Here is a 14004-nt window from a genome sequence, read left to right as displayed (position 1 = left end):
CTCCAGGGCAGCCTTGGCAGTCAGGGCCAGGATCCAGGCAGGGGCGGGGCTAGAACCAGGCAGGGAAGAGCCATGCCTATATTCCATGTTGGGGTAGAGTAGAGGAGACCAGCTGCTGGACAGCCAGGGAGGACATGGAAGTGAGACGTCCCTGTCCTTAGGGATGGCAAAGGGAGCAAAGGACAGAGCGTGACAGCCGCCAACCAAGCCTTAGTCCCCAGCCCACATGAAAACATAAAGTCAGGCACTTTGGCTCTGTCTCAGCTCTGTCTCAGCTACAGAAACAGAAGCAGCCACTCGCGCTGCTCAGAAATGTACCAAGGGCACCAGGCTGCCATGGCCCCGTCTCCACTGTCATCCCTACCCCATGGGTGACAGAGCTGCCGTGGCGTAAGGCTCCAGAGACCACGTGTGTGCACAGTGGCTGGCACAACTTGAGATGTGACCTTCGAGACCCTTGGCACAATCAGTGCAACAAGATCCTTTGTTCCAAGGCAGAGGGTCTCAGACAGGTGGCGCTCACAGGCGGAGAGTGTGAACACAGAAACAGCACTGCGAGACTCTGCTCTTAATCTTTATTTTCGTGGTTGTTCTCCAGGAAGCACCATCATTTCCAAAACTAAGCCTAAGGCAAGTACACTGGGCACAGGGCAGGAAACCTGCTGTATCGACATGCGTTTGCCACACAGAGAAGTTCTATTCCTTGCACTCATTCGATTCAAGGTACTAATAAGGTCTGTGCATGCAGAGCAAACATATAGGTACCAAAATTAAAATAAGCAAAGGCCAAGAGTTCTGGGCACGTGAAGATAGGTGCGGATGGTCTCCACGCTGACCGCCACATGGATGTGGTAAAGCGGCCATGTGTGTACATCTAACCACACCGGACAGCGAAAGTGCTGGCGGATGCCCAGCGCACTAAGAGAAGGCAAACACTTCCAGGCAAAGCGTTTCACAGACTTTACACGGAAACATTTGAAATGTTGCTCCAGGATTTGAAATGCTGCTTTGTAACTCGAAATATTGCTTCGTGGCTTGACGTGTTCCTTTGTGAATCTGAAAGAAAGGGAAAATAGCAGGGGGAGACCATCAAAGTGAGACTGAGAACCCCCGCCACAGTGTGCAGGATGCAGCACCAGGGCGGAGCAGTGCTGCCTTCCATTTGATAAACCTCCACTTGCTGCAAACAAGGAAAGGAAGACTAAGCTGTCTTTCTAACCTTTCTCTGTACCAACACATAGCAAAGACCAGAAGGAAGCCAGGCCTCCAATACAGCTCCCTGCGTAAATTTCCACGGGAGGCAGAGGGACAAAGCTTACAGTGAGCCCCAGAAGGGGAAATTTCAGCAGCCCACGTGGCAGCCTTTTGGGAGAGACTTCATGATCTCATACTGTGCGTTATTTCTCCAGAGACAGCATCCACTGAGATTCTGCCTCCAGTTCCAAATATCAGAAATGTAAATTCTTTCATAGTTCACTCATTGCCATGCTGCCCCTAAAATCTCTTCAAATAAAAAATAAACCCCAAGCATGGTGGTGCACACCTGTGATCCTAGCACTCAAGAGGCTGATGCAGGAGGATCGCTGTGAGTTCAAAGCCACCCTGAACTACACAGCAAGACTCTGTCTCAAAAAAAAAAAAAAAAAAAAAAAAACTTTTAAAAAACTTAAATATATAAATAAATTGACTACAAAATGCTCAGATTATCCATGTGTTCTAACGTTCGGGGCCCCAGGAGCGCTTCTCCTTCCCCGTGCCTGGCCCACATTTTTAAAGAAACTTTGCAGCATTAGAGCAAAATTGCAGTATAGATAAACCACAAACCCAGGCACCAGGTCAGCGACACCAGTTAAAACACGCCCTTTCACGGGCTTTGCCAGGGAAGCTGGGTACTTTTCTGCACACAGTGACCCAGATGTGATTTAGAAAGCCATCCTGTCTTCACGGCCCACAGGACTTAAGCATCTCTCTAGTTCCTCAGTCTCCCTCACCACCGAAATATCAGGCTAGCCAGTGGTGGGGGCACGCACCTGTAATCTCAGCACTCAGGGAGGCTGAGGCAGGAGGATCACCATGAATTCAAGGCTATCTCCAGCTATACAGTGAATTCAAGGCCGGCCTGGACTATATTGTGAGACTCTGTCTCAAAAACAAAACAAAAAGCAACCTAGGGGCTATCATCATACTAGTACAATCGCACGACCCAACTGCTAAGAATTACCTCACTGTTTTTATCATCAATGGGAATTTAAAACTGCCAGGCAGCAGTGTGTCAGACCACTTGTGACACGCTCATGTGAGTACGCTGGCTCGTATTCAACACACGGGACGTGCTGTGGAGCACGCAGGACTGAATGGCCGGTGGCAGAGATTTTCCTGCACGTGGCCGTAGCCGGCCATCCCGCCACCCACAGAACACCGACCTCGAGCTCCCAGAAGTGACAGGGACAGGGAACTGTGGGTTCGGGTGACACGGCATGGGCAGAGGACAGCGCCTATGCCTTCTCTCAGATGACTATGACCAGCTCCTCTACCCACAGTGGCTGAGTCTCAGGGAGCCACCATACTCTCTGCCCAAGGCGTGTTTTCCACAGAGGCCACCAGCCTATGGCCACATGGATCACAGCCCACAGTATGCAGCACAGCCCGGCAGGGAGAGGTGGTAAGCTGGGACCCAGTGACCCCCAGTGCCCAGGGTGACACAGACCACAGCACAGGGACCCCAGATACCTGGAAAGGCTGCAGGGCCAGCACGGGGAGCCTAGTCCTCGCCCGGCTCCTCCTCTCCTCCCTCGGCCTCCTCCTCTGCTGCCTCCTCTGGGATGTCCTCCATCTGCTTCAACAAAAGTCACTTCGTTATAGAGACAGACATGTCGGGACACAGATAGACGGAGAAACAACGGGGCAGTGGGAAATCCGCGAGGAGAGTTGGGGGGTCCTGATGACACACACCACACACTAACACCACACAAATGCCACACACAGCTCACACTCAGACGTGCCTCACATCTACACACCCTACACACCACTTACACTACACCCATGCACACCACATGCCACATACACAGACACGCTGCCCCACACACAGCACTCACACCACACAGCATCTTAGAGCGTGTGTGACAGAGAATAAACTCACTGTAAGGCATTCTGTCTTAAATTTTTTATCTTGCTGGATCTCTGTTTCTTTCCCACTCCAAACTGAAGCTATCTGTCCTATAATCTTTTTCTTAACCTTGTGAGTTTCTCTTATGCTTACAGGAGGAGCAGTGAAGGGGAGGGGTCCAGGCTTTGGGGCTGTATCCCCTGGGGAGCCCTCACCTCCCATACCCCAGCCCTGACTTCCCCATGCATCCAGCAGCTGGCGGCACTAGGGCCAGGCCCAGGGCCCCTGGCCACTGGTGAGGACGGCAGCACTGTGGGTCATGAAGGCTGTGCCCTGGGAGTCACGGGAGGGGACTTTCAGAACTGGGCCTGGGGGGCCGCCCTCAGGTCACTGGGGCCTGTGGGACCTGTCACTCTCGGGCCTCCTGTTTGGCAATGGGAGTTTCTCTCCTTCATGTCCTCCCACCACTATGAGGTCACGCAGCCCACAGGAGCCCTTGCCGGAGTCACGCTCTGTGCACGTTCAGCTTCCCTACGTGTGCGCTGCACAAGCTTAGCAGCTGTTCCTACTGAGCCGGAAAGCGCAGCTGCCAAAGCCACAGCCATACCTCTCCTGCTGCTGTCTCTCCCTCTTCTTCCTTAGGGCCGTCATTTGGCAGGAAAGAAAAGAAACACAAATTCAAGTCAGTCTTAAGTTGAATCTGAAAGTAAGCGAACTATAACAAGCTGGAAGCTCACTAACACGAACAAATTCATTAAAACGTGAAATACATAGAAAGCAAAGCTAAGATAATGAGGTGATCTGTGCTTCTCTTGTGCATTGTATTTCAAGCTCTTGGAATATTATGAACTGAAAGACAGGCTGCATCACTCACGCACCTAAGAGAGTGTACTTCACTAGTCACACTGCTTGGTGACACATGTGGCTCCGTTTCACTCCCCGAGGAAATCAGGGCTTTGCCATCCCTTCCCCGCATGGCCCATGGCAGCTCCCCGGGGGCAGCTTTGTTAAACAGCTGTGGGGTTCTCAGAAGCCGTCGGCAGCAGCCCAAGCAGGGAGCTCCTGGAACCCTGGACAATCCAGCCTGTCCTTGCAGTCACCTGTGTCCTGTCACCAGTCCCTTCCTTCTGAGGCCACAGAGTGCACTGGACCAAGGTCGCAGGATAAGTAACAGAGAAACCCAGATCCCGCTAAGTCTGCTGGTTACTAATTTACTGCCCCTCATCCTCCTCCTCCCCTTCCTCCTCCTCCTCCTCCTCCTCCTCTGCCAAGCGACCTCTCAAGAGCAGTAACAGGAAAAGCAAAGCCACAGAAGAAAGAGACATCAGATCCAAGATGCCGCTACACCGCTGCCACATCTCCCCGCCCCACATCACCAGGTTGGGGCCACTCTGGGACATCAGAGCTCAGTGATGCCCACAGGTGCTGCTGATGTGGCTGGCCAAGTCTGAGAGGGGCCCGGGGACATCTTAGCCTTGGGAATCATCAAGCAAATCTCATGCTGGACATCACTGAGGACACACCAAGTGTCTGCGCCAAAGAAATATCCAGAAAAAGACAGCCCTGGTGCCAGCTGCAAAATTTGGGTGCTGTCATCATGGTGATGGTGTCATCATGCCCCATCCTGCCATCTCCGCTCACCCGGACATCACAGCCCCCTGTCCTTCTACATTTCCAAAGTGCTCTCCACGCTGCGGCCAGAGAGAGGACTCCAGGAGACAAGGAGCCTCACCACTGCCCACATGTTTAGAAACTCCCATCAGGGTAAACTGCCAGACTTTCTTCAGCCAAACCAGGGCACACACTTTCTCACACTGCCCAGGAGCCTGCTCAGAATGACTTTTGCAAGGCAGACATTCCTCACGGTAAGATGGAGTTAGGGGGTCCCCTAACTGCTCCCACAGCCATCACGGTCTCTGCCTCCCCCTAGTCTGCATGCTCATGGGATAGGACCTGGGTCTTACTCGATCTGTGGGCTGTGCAGCCCCCAACCACTGTCTAGAACCAAGATATAAACCTGTGTTCAGGAACTGGGTATGGGGAAGGCTAGGAACTCGCCAGCTGTCAAGTTCGCTTTCTTCTCGCCTACTTAGGGTTTGATTAAAATTCACCATCCACAGCACACAATGGTCAGTTATGAAAAGTTTTGTGTTTCCCTAAATCTAATCACTTCCATCAACAGCATCCAGCTTCCAGCATCCAAGCAACCCCTTGGTGGTGACAAGGAGCTCAGCTTAGAGCCAGCCTGGAGGGCAGGAAGGGCTCTCACGGAGTAACCGCTGGTCTCAGCTCACACAGGATAACTGGGACTGATCCCAGGGCGACCTAGCACGCTCATGAAAGCTGAATGCTCCTGTTAAAGTAATGCTTTTCCTGCCACAAAAAACACGAGGGATGAGGTAAGATCTATCAATTTTTTAAAAAGACGACAAGCTTTCATATTCTGCTCACAAAACTGCACAGTATCAGAATTCAGCAGAATTCAGCAAATCCTACCAGTCCTCCGTACAGTGCTGAACTGAGTCTTACGGCCGACAAGCAATTACATCACTGCGCGTCTGTGCAGAGCCCGGCGCCCTTCCAGGACTGCACAATCTCGAGGGATCTCTGCACATGTGCGTGCGACACCTTGACCATGCAATTGAGGTCATCGCACCTGGGTATTCTGAGAAAGCCAGGGGGCAGCAGTCTGGCTGTGGGACATCTCAGGATCTTCCACAGCAGCTATTTTTGTGGGGACCGTGGCCAGGGCCACAGGCTGCTGGCATAGCACGTGGCCAGCACCAAGGACAGGTGTCAGTGGTGCTGAGTGTCAACAGTGGGTGGCGAGCAGAAGCAGAGGACAGAGAGGGCAGCTGGGCTCAAGGAGCCAGGAGAAGGGGGTGGGAAGGCCGCACCTGGCCGGAAGGGAACTTTCCTACAGGCTGGCTCTGGGGGGCCCGAGGGTGAAACCATCACTGGTAGTCAATCAAGCCAAGGGTGCAGATTTTCAGACAGGGCCACTGGCTGCCAGTGAATGCGACTCCAAGTAACTTTACTGTTCCTGTAAAAGTATTTACCTTGATAAAAGCCAAATACAAACAGGAACACACTGTGATGTGATATGTCCAGTGTTTTATGACGTTCTCCTGATGCTTTCACTGGAAGTCCCCTGCAGGGCGGCTCAGGGAGGGACTGCCTACCCCTAGCCCCACTGGCTCCTCAGATGGTTTTGGAATTGCTGAAAATGCTGTTCCCTGATATCCTCTACTTAACCCTGCTGGGCTCTTACAGAGCCCCTCTCCGCCCTCACCCGCTGTGGTTATCTGGTTACCCCTGAAGAACACCCCTTAGGAACCAGACCCTACGCCTTGGGTTTCCAGAATTTGCTACCCCAGACAGGCTTGAACATCAGTTTCCTCCCATGTGCCCTTTCTTATCAAGCCCTTACTAGTGTCCCCAAAATGTCCTGCACCTCCTCAGCTTTGTTCCCCAGGAGTCCTTGGGGCAGTTGAGTTGGTCATCATTTAAGACCAGCGAAAAAGGACCCAAGTTTGACCTGGACCGCGAACCTGACCTACCTCTGAAAACACAACACGTCATTAAAGGGCCGGGCAGCCGGCTCCTCCGAGTCGGGGCTTGGGTCCTACCTCTGGCCCCTCTTCAGCCCCTGGTCCACCGCTGTCAGCTGAATGAAAATCACCAGCTCCCTCTCCACTGACCTCCGGGGCCTCATGTGCTTTCCTGCCACTGAGCACTCACTCCCTGGCAGCCCTCAGAAGCCCAGGAAGCTGAGAACAGGCCTAAAAGCAAAGTAACCACTGCGCCAAAAGCAAGCACTCACGTTCTGCTGGGCCTCGGGAGGGTTCCCTGCATCTTCTCTGTTCTCGTCCTGTCCCTCGTTCTCGCCACTGTCTTCAGCCTTCTCTGTTCCCTGGTCAGGAAAGAAGTCCAGGGCATCATTAACTGTGACAGCTTGTGTCCAGATGTCTCCCCCGAGCCTCACGTGGGCAGCTGAACCTAGGGTCTGTGACTGACTCACAGTTCGGCGCTGGGATTACGGATGTGAGTGCCACTCCTCCCCTGGGGCAGGTAGCCTAAGTGTGATACAAGGGACAGAAGGAGGCTTGTCCCCTCTCCCTCGATGATTCTGCCCCCACCGCCATGAACTGTCGCCCCTCTGCCGTGCCACTCTGCCACGTGGGACCGGCCAATTATGGGCTGAAACCTCTGCAAACTGTGACTAACTAAAACCTCTCTCTCCTTGAACGTGTGGGTGTTGGGTGTTTTGTGTCAGCAACAAGAAAAGTAACTGAGATACTCACAGTCGATAAATCACAAGGACAAACATGGGCACAGCTGTGGGGGCTTCTGCACTAGACCGCGGTGTATAGATCAAGCCAGCATCAGCCTTCCATTTACAAGGTCACCTAGCTCCTACAGCATGAACTTGCCAGACCCCCAAATTACTGGTTGGGCCTATTGGTGTCAGCCAGCAGACTGATGTGCGTGTGACAATAATAAATGGCCGAGCCGAGTGAGGGGTTTCAGGTCACCCGTTCAAGGCTTCTGAAGGTGATGGAAGATGAACGTGGGTGAAGAGAGAAATGAGACAGGCAGCAGGGTAGGCACGGTGGATGGATGGCTGGCTGGACAGATGGATGGACGGACGGATGGATGGATGGACGGATGGATGGATGGACAGTGTAGACAGAAGACAGAGAAAAAGATAGGCCCACGAAACCACCTCCAGGACCCCGGCAGGGGGCGGTGCCAGCCCTTACCTCGGTGGTGCCCTCTGCCTCTCCTGCTACCTCACCATTGGGAAGGGAAGATGTTTCTTCCGGCGATTTGGCCACCTGCATCACATAAATTGAAGATATTTCAGAATTTTCTTGAGGATCATAATTCAGTGTCTTTTAACTGTTCCAGTTACATTTGTCTTCACCCTCATGTCATCTGCAGCAAAACCGGCCCTCGCCAGTGGGACGGCTCGCAGCCGGTGGAGAGGTGAGAAAAACAGGCAGAAAAGCCCCACCACGACTCAGGGCCCAGCACAGGCCCACCTATCCTGCCTGATGCTTTTGTGGGGTATGAAGTTGTTCCCAGTCTCTGAAAATACACTTTAAGATTCATGGGAGCAAAATAAGCCATTCGTGCCTGCTCCATCTCAATCCTTCCACGGGAAGCAGTATTAAAAATTTGAAAGCCACGCATGGTGACGCACTGTAATCCAGCATTCTGGGAAGCAGAGACAGAAGAATCACAAGCTCAAGCCCAGTCGGGGCAACTTGGCAGCTTAGTGAAGACCTTGGTCTCAAAATTGTTTTTTAAAAACTTCTATAAATTCATGCTTTGATTTTGTGGCAACTACTTTTTTAAGACAATAATGAGAAATGTAACAACTAGCAATTCTATGATAATTTTTAAATTCAGTATTGTTCTACCTTCTTCTCTGTTTTATATTTTCTTTAATATTCTTCTCTTTACTTGAAAAAAGGTGAATATGCAATATAACAACCATTGTTAAATTCCTTTCATTTTGTTTTGAAGACCTGTATTGTTACTGTTTTGAATCTGCTGTTGTTTATGCTTTTTGCTTTTGGTTTTCCTTTTCTGACTTTTTACTGTTTTAAATAAAATTTTATTAGATTTCAAGGAAAGAGACACTATGGTAACTATTTTTATGTCAGGATATCTTGTGGTGAAACACTATTTTCCTTAAATGGTTATGTTTTGACCTGCGCTGTTCTGTTGTTATGCCCTCTCTTATCTCAATTCCCTTTCTTTTTTTTAATTATTTACTTTTTTCTTTTTATCTTTTTAATTAAGGGAAAAATAAATAAAAAATAGCAGGATACATTATAGTAACCTACTTTGATTTCCTATTAACTTGATTTGAAACCTTGTATAGCCCTCACCATCTTGCTTTGACTGATTTTCTCCTATTCTGCTTTGCTTGATAGTACCAAGTTCGAAAGTATAGGCAACAACTGTGAAGACAGTAAGATTCACTATGACGCCCATTCCGGTTGACTATTATCTTCTTTTAAAGTCCTGTAATGTCTCCAATGCTTTGGTTTTATTCTTTACTGTTTTGTTCAAGTTTATTATAACTGGCAATTCTTCTTAAAATAGCAAGAGGCAGTACGGTAACCATTGTTGATCACCTTATATTTTGTTTTTACATTATCTATTATGTCCATCCTTTTGATTTGACTGACTCTGTTCTGATATGTCGCATTTGGTGTTACTCTCCTCAAAAAAAGTAATAAGAACTGTGGGAGTAATAAAACCCAAAATGTGTAATTGTCATTGTACAAAAGAAAAGAAAAGAAAGTGCTCTAAAGTTTATAACTGCATATATGTTTAGGTGTATAAGACAGATAACCATATTACTGAGTTTTTTTGGATCATTGAACAAAAATGTTTGCACTCTCACTGTTTGAAAGTCCACTTTATATGCTTCAATTTTGTAACTTGAACAACTATTTCTAAGATGAGAATATGTAATCTATTAACTAGTGATTTCTGTTTATTTTTTAAATTTTGTATTACTTGTACCCTTTTTCTGTTTTTTTCTTTTTCTCTTTAAATAAAAAAAATTAAAAATAAAATAAATAAATAAAATTTTATTGTAAGGCTGGGGATTTAGCTCAGCGGCATAAGCACCTGCCTTGCAAGCAGGCGGTCATGAGTTCAATCCCTGGTACCGATAAAAAAAATAAAATAAAAAACTTAAAAAAAATAATAATCTGTAAAGAGGGCTAAGGACGTAGCTCAGTGCAAAGGCCCTGGGTTCAATCCCTAGTATACACAGATAAATAGACAGATGCATAGATACATAGATAGAATTTGGATGTGTGACCTCCTCTGTTCTAATATATTTCAAGGCTCTTTGGGGAAGTAGTTGTCATTTTCCTTTTTTTGCTTTTTGAAATTGAAGTGAGAATACACTGCAAATAATTTGATCTTTTAGCGTAATATACCATGGACATTTGTCGTGGTTGATTTGTATAATTCTTTTTAACATCTGTTTAATACTAAATATGCAACGGTTTACTCAAACATTTCCCAACTGGTGAATGTTCAAAATGTTCACATTGTTTGTGCCTCTTCAGTTAACACTGGGTAAAATGGTAAGACATTTTTATTGGGTTGCTTTTCAAGAAGTTGACAGGAGTCCATTTCCCCACAGTGACACATGAATGTATCATTTACCTTTCCTGTCAGTAAAGAAAGACAATGACCTTTTAATGTGTGTCAGTGTGTTGGAGAGAAAATGGGAGTTTTGACTGAAGAATCACAGGGCAGTGTTTGAAGCAAATCCCAGGCAATGTGAAGTAGGATGGAAGGAGCCTAGACTCTGTTTCTAACCTGCCAGGAAAGCCAGGCAGAGGCAAGTCAGATGGTTCTCCCCGGAGCGTAGGGGTGCGCAGGCTGAGAATCCACAACTCCGCCCCAGCAACCAGCAGGTATTATATCAAGATGTAGCTTCCAGTTCACTCATTCTTGAAAACTGGACGTAACATTCGTATATTCTTTGAAAATAGTCTTCCAGAGTATGATGACAGATAATATGTCTAATACCTTTTTGGATTGACTTTGTTGTTTTGATTTGCATGCGACAGAAATGCCCCAATTTCTGTATCCAGTGTTTTGTTCTTGTTTTAACTGTCATCAAATCTTTCATTTTTGAAAATTATCAGTTGACCAGGTGTGGTGACACATGACTATAATCCCAGCACTTGGGAGGCTGAGGCAGGAGGATCACTGTAAGTTTGAAGCCAGCCTAGACTACACGGCAAGACTGCATCTCAAACAAAAACTAAAAACAAAAAGAAAATTATCAGTGATAAATCAACCGCGCCCATTTTTTTTTTTTTTTTTGTATTTTTCCTTTTTATCGGTACCAGGGATCGAACTCACGACTGCAAGGCAGGCGCTTATGCCACTGAGCTAAATCCCCAGCCCCACCCCTACCGCACCCATTTTAATTCTCCATCATCTACAAATACTTTTGCTACCCTGTTTCACTTAAATGTTTCCCTGAAAGTTTTCTGCCATCGGCCACCCACCAGAATGTTTCGTCCCATGAAAAACACCGGACAGGGCCTCACTGGAAGGATGCTCAGCCAGCTGCTTGGGGGTACAGCTGTCTGATGGCGACACCTAAGGAACTTTGAGCCAAACCAGTAGACTGAGGCAAAATTTCCTGAATTCTGATAGAAAAGCAGGGCTGGGGATTTAGCTCAGTGGTAAGCCTCTGCCTGGAAAGCACAAGGTCATGAGTTTGATCCCAGGTAACAAGGAAAAAAAGAGAGAAAGAGAAAAGAAAAGCAAGCAGATTTGTGACACCACTGGACTAAGATCCAGTGGACTAAGAATTACTATTTGCTGGTATCATTTTCACATTCCATTTTCTGGTAATACAAAAAGTGCTTTTTCAGGGAGGTTTTTGTTTTTTACAGATCATAGCAATGTAATCAACTCTGCTTTCATAAACTGAAGTATCTGTAAATAACATCTTATTCTCCCTGCCTGATTCCTTCAGAATTCAAAAATTCTCATTGACTCTGTTTATTGAGTCAGAACATACATTATACTTATTTGCATAGATTTAAAAAGAATCCACCTTCCTTCTCGCCAGGAAATGGTAGAGACAGGTCTTACCTGATGTGTCACGTTAAGAACAATGCTAACCAGATATTTTAAACAACAAATATCAACTTTATGGACCAAATCCTTGCTTATAAAACTATTCTGAGAAAACTCGCTCGTTCCTTGACCTAGTAACCTCGTACACACTGCCTAAGACAAGAAAAATTGTCCTCTTCTTTTGTTTTTTGAGACAGGATCTCACTAAGCTGGTATTAAATTCACCATGTAGCCCAGGCTGGCCTCAAACTCATGGTGATCCTCCTGCCTCAGCCTTCTGAGTGCTGAGATTATAGTCATACACCACCATGCCTGGCTAAGAAAAAATTTTTAAAAGCCATAATTCTGCTTATATCCTTTGCTAAACATACCTTTTCTACATAAGAGTCAAGGGCTCCTATTTTTAGCTTCAAGGAGATTAACTTTCCTTGCTGACACTCCTCCGCAATGTTGTTTACAACACGACACTGTGAGAAGTCATATCATTTCCACGAATCATGCATCTGTCTTCCTAAGGCTACTCACACTTTCCCAAGTGCGTGCACAAACACCTCCAAACCCCGTGACAACAACACACCCACGGTCCCTGCCTGGACATGCCACTGGGCACTGTGCTGCCCACACATGAAACATTCTGGCCCCTGCGTAGGAAGCTCCTCATCTGGGAGGAGAATCAGAATGGGCCCTTGCTCTCTCAAGATAGGTTTCACCATCCCTCAGCCTTCCCTTTCCTTCCTCCCTCTAAGAACAAGGTGGTAAGTTATGACTCCCTACAAATCAGGGCAAGATCTAAACACTGAGACCATTTACATCAGCACACATAGAGCTGGAAGGTCACCATGCTGAGCCCAGAGACAAATGCCTCGCACTCTCACCAGTGTGCAAACTTTTAAAGAGCTGATCATAGAACAATGGCTCTCAGGGGCCAGGGAGGACAGGAGAGGCAAGAGGGCAGAGGTCTAACCCAGAGCACCAAGGGCACCAAGTTTTATTCTCAGATGGGGTAAGAGTCCGGGCATGTACTGCATGATATGGTACCTGTAGATAACAATAATGACCTCTATGTTCAAGACACTACATGGTTCAAATGTTCTCACCGTGGAGATATGATAAATGTTGGAGGAAATGGATACATTCTACCTGATTTAAATATTAGGTAGCGTACACATGGGTCAAATATAAGACCCCATATAAATTGTCAAGAGAGAAAAATGTTAAAAGACAATGCCGTAAAATGAAACATACCAGAGACCAAACTGGATTTACCTTACTGTGGGTAGATCAAAATGTAAATTCAAAAAAAAAAGCAAGTTGCAATAAACAAACATGTCCCACTTGCCTCTAGTTTGAAAAATAGTATTTAATAACTCCGTCTGTCTTAGTTACTTATCTCTTGTTGCTGAGACAAAACACCAGATGCCCAAAAGTAAGGGAGGAAAGTTTATTTAGCTTACAGTTTGTGGAGGTTTCAGCCCACAATCAGTTGGTTCCAAGGCTGGGTGGGTCATGGCAGAGGACAACAGTTCATGGTGGCAGAAGACAGCAAAAGCAAAAGCAGGAAGACGCAAACCTCTTTTCCTCCCTATATAGCTATTCGAGCTACTCGCCTTAGGGCAGGTATAGCACTCACACCCCCATCCAGCACGAGACAACCAACCACTCACAAACTCTAGATTCAGCTTCCTCCAAAAAACCCACCCCTCCTTGACCACATGAGACTTTGGGGGGACATCCAGACACAAACCATAACACGGCGTATTTTACTGACCTTGGAATGTCAAATAATCATTGCTTCTAGTCTGAGAGTTGAACACCTACTATGAGATAGGCATTGTGTTTAACTCTGAGCTTGCAAATGTAATCATGGACACTGGGTCTCTAGCTTTTACACTGGTCTGGGTGACATGTTTTATAAAACAGAAATTGTTCTACACTGACTTTTTTCACCTACAGAAGTCATGGAAGGCCTTCTGCAAGACAGTTGGCTTTCTTGCCCACCCACTCTCAGAATCTCGTGCTCAGAAACCTCCTATCCTGCCCTAAGGACGACCTCATCAAGTGGACGGTGTGCTCAACTCCATTGCCTTCGCAAACAATTCCACCTTCCCTCCCACAGTACCTTCGCTGTCCAATTCTGCTCGCTTAGCTCTCCTGAGATCCTCAATTACTGAGCAAGACATCAGCTCTTTGAGGATACTGTCTTACCCCATAGTCTGTTGCTAGAACAGAATTGCTGAGACTGGGTAGCCTGGAAAGAACAG

At 47.3% G+C, this 14004-nt stretch overlaps 1 protein-coding gene across 5 annotated transcripts in view; it reads right to left on the bottom strand.

The window, feature by feature from the left end:
• Nucleotides 1-561: 561 nt before the first annotated feature.
• Sh3bgr (SH3 domain binding glutamate rich protein) overlaps nt 562-14004 on the bottom strand; it is a 30481-nt gene continuing 17038 nt past the window's right edge. For 2 of the 5 annotated variants that reach the window (XM_013146103.3, XM_063224530.1), the window contains 5 exons: nt 7870-7944; nt 6930-7019; nt 3714-3743; nt 2731-2836; nt 562-1056 (listed from right to left, as the gene is read on the bottom strand). In XM_013146103.3, the coding sequence (XP_013001557.1) occupies nt 2762-2836; nt 3714-3743; nt 6930-7019; nt 7870-7944 (270 nt within the window). In that variant the 3' untranslated portion in view covers nt 562-1056; nt 2731-2761. The remainder of the gene's footprint in view (nt 1057-2730; nt 2837-3713; nt 3744-6929; nt 7020-7869; nt 7945-14004) is intronic. The other 3 variants (XM_003463926.5, XM_063224528.1, XM_063224529.1) reach the window with 3 other exon arrangements.

Source organism: Cavia porcellus, unplaced genomic scaffold, assembly GCF_034190915.1.
Source record: "Cavia porcellus strain 051 isolate PalLab524CR breed Dunkin Hartley unplaced genomic scaffold, mCavPor4.1 scaffold_15, whole genome shotgun sequence".
NCBI classification, from domain to species: Eukaryota; Metazoa; Chordata; class Mammalia; order Rodentia; family Caviidae; genus Cavia; species Cavia porcellus.
The sequence above is the reverse complement of the archived record's forward strand: the minus strand, read 5'-3'. Positions and strand labels throughout refer to the sequence as shown.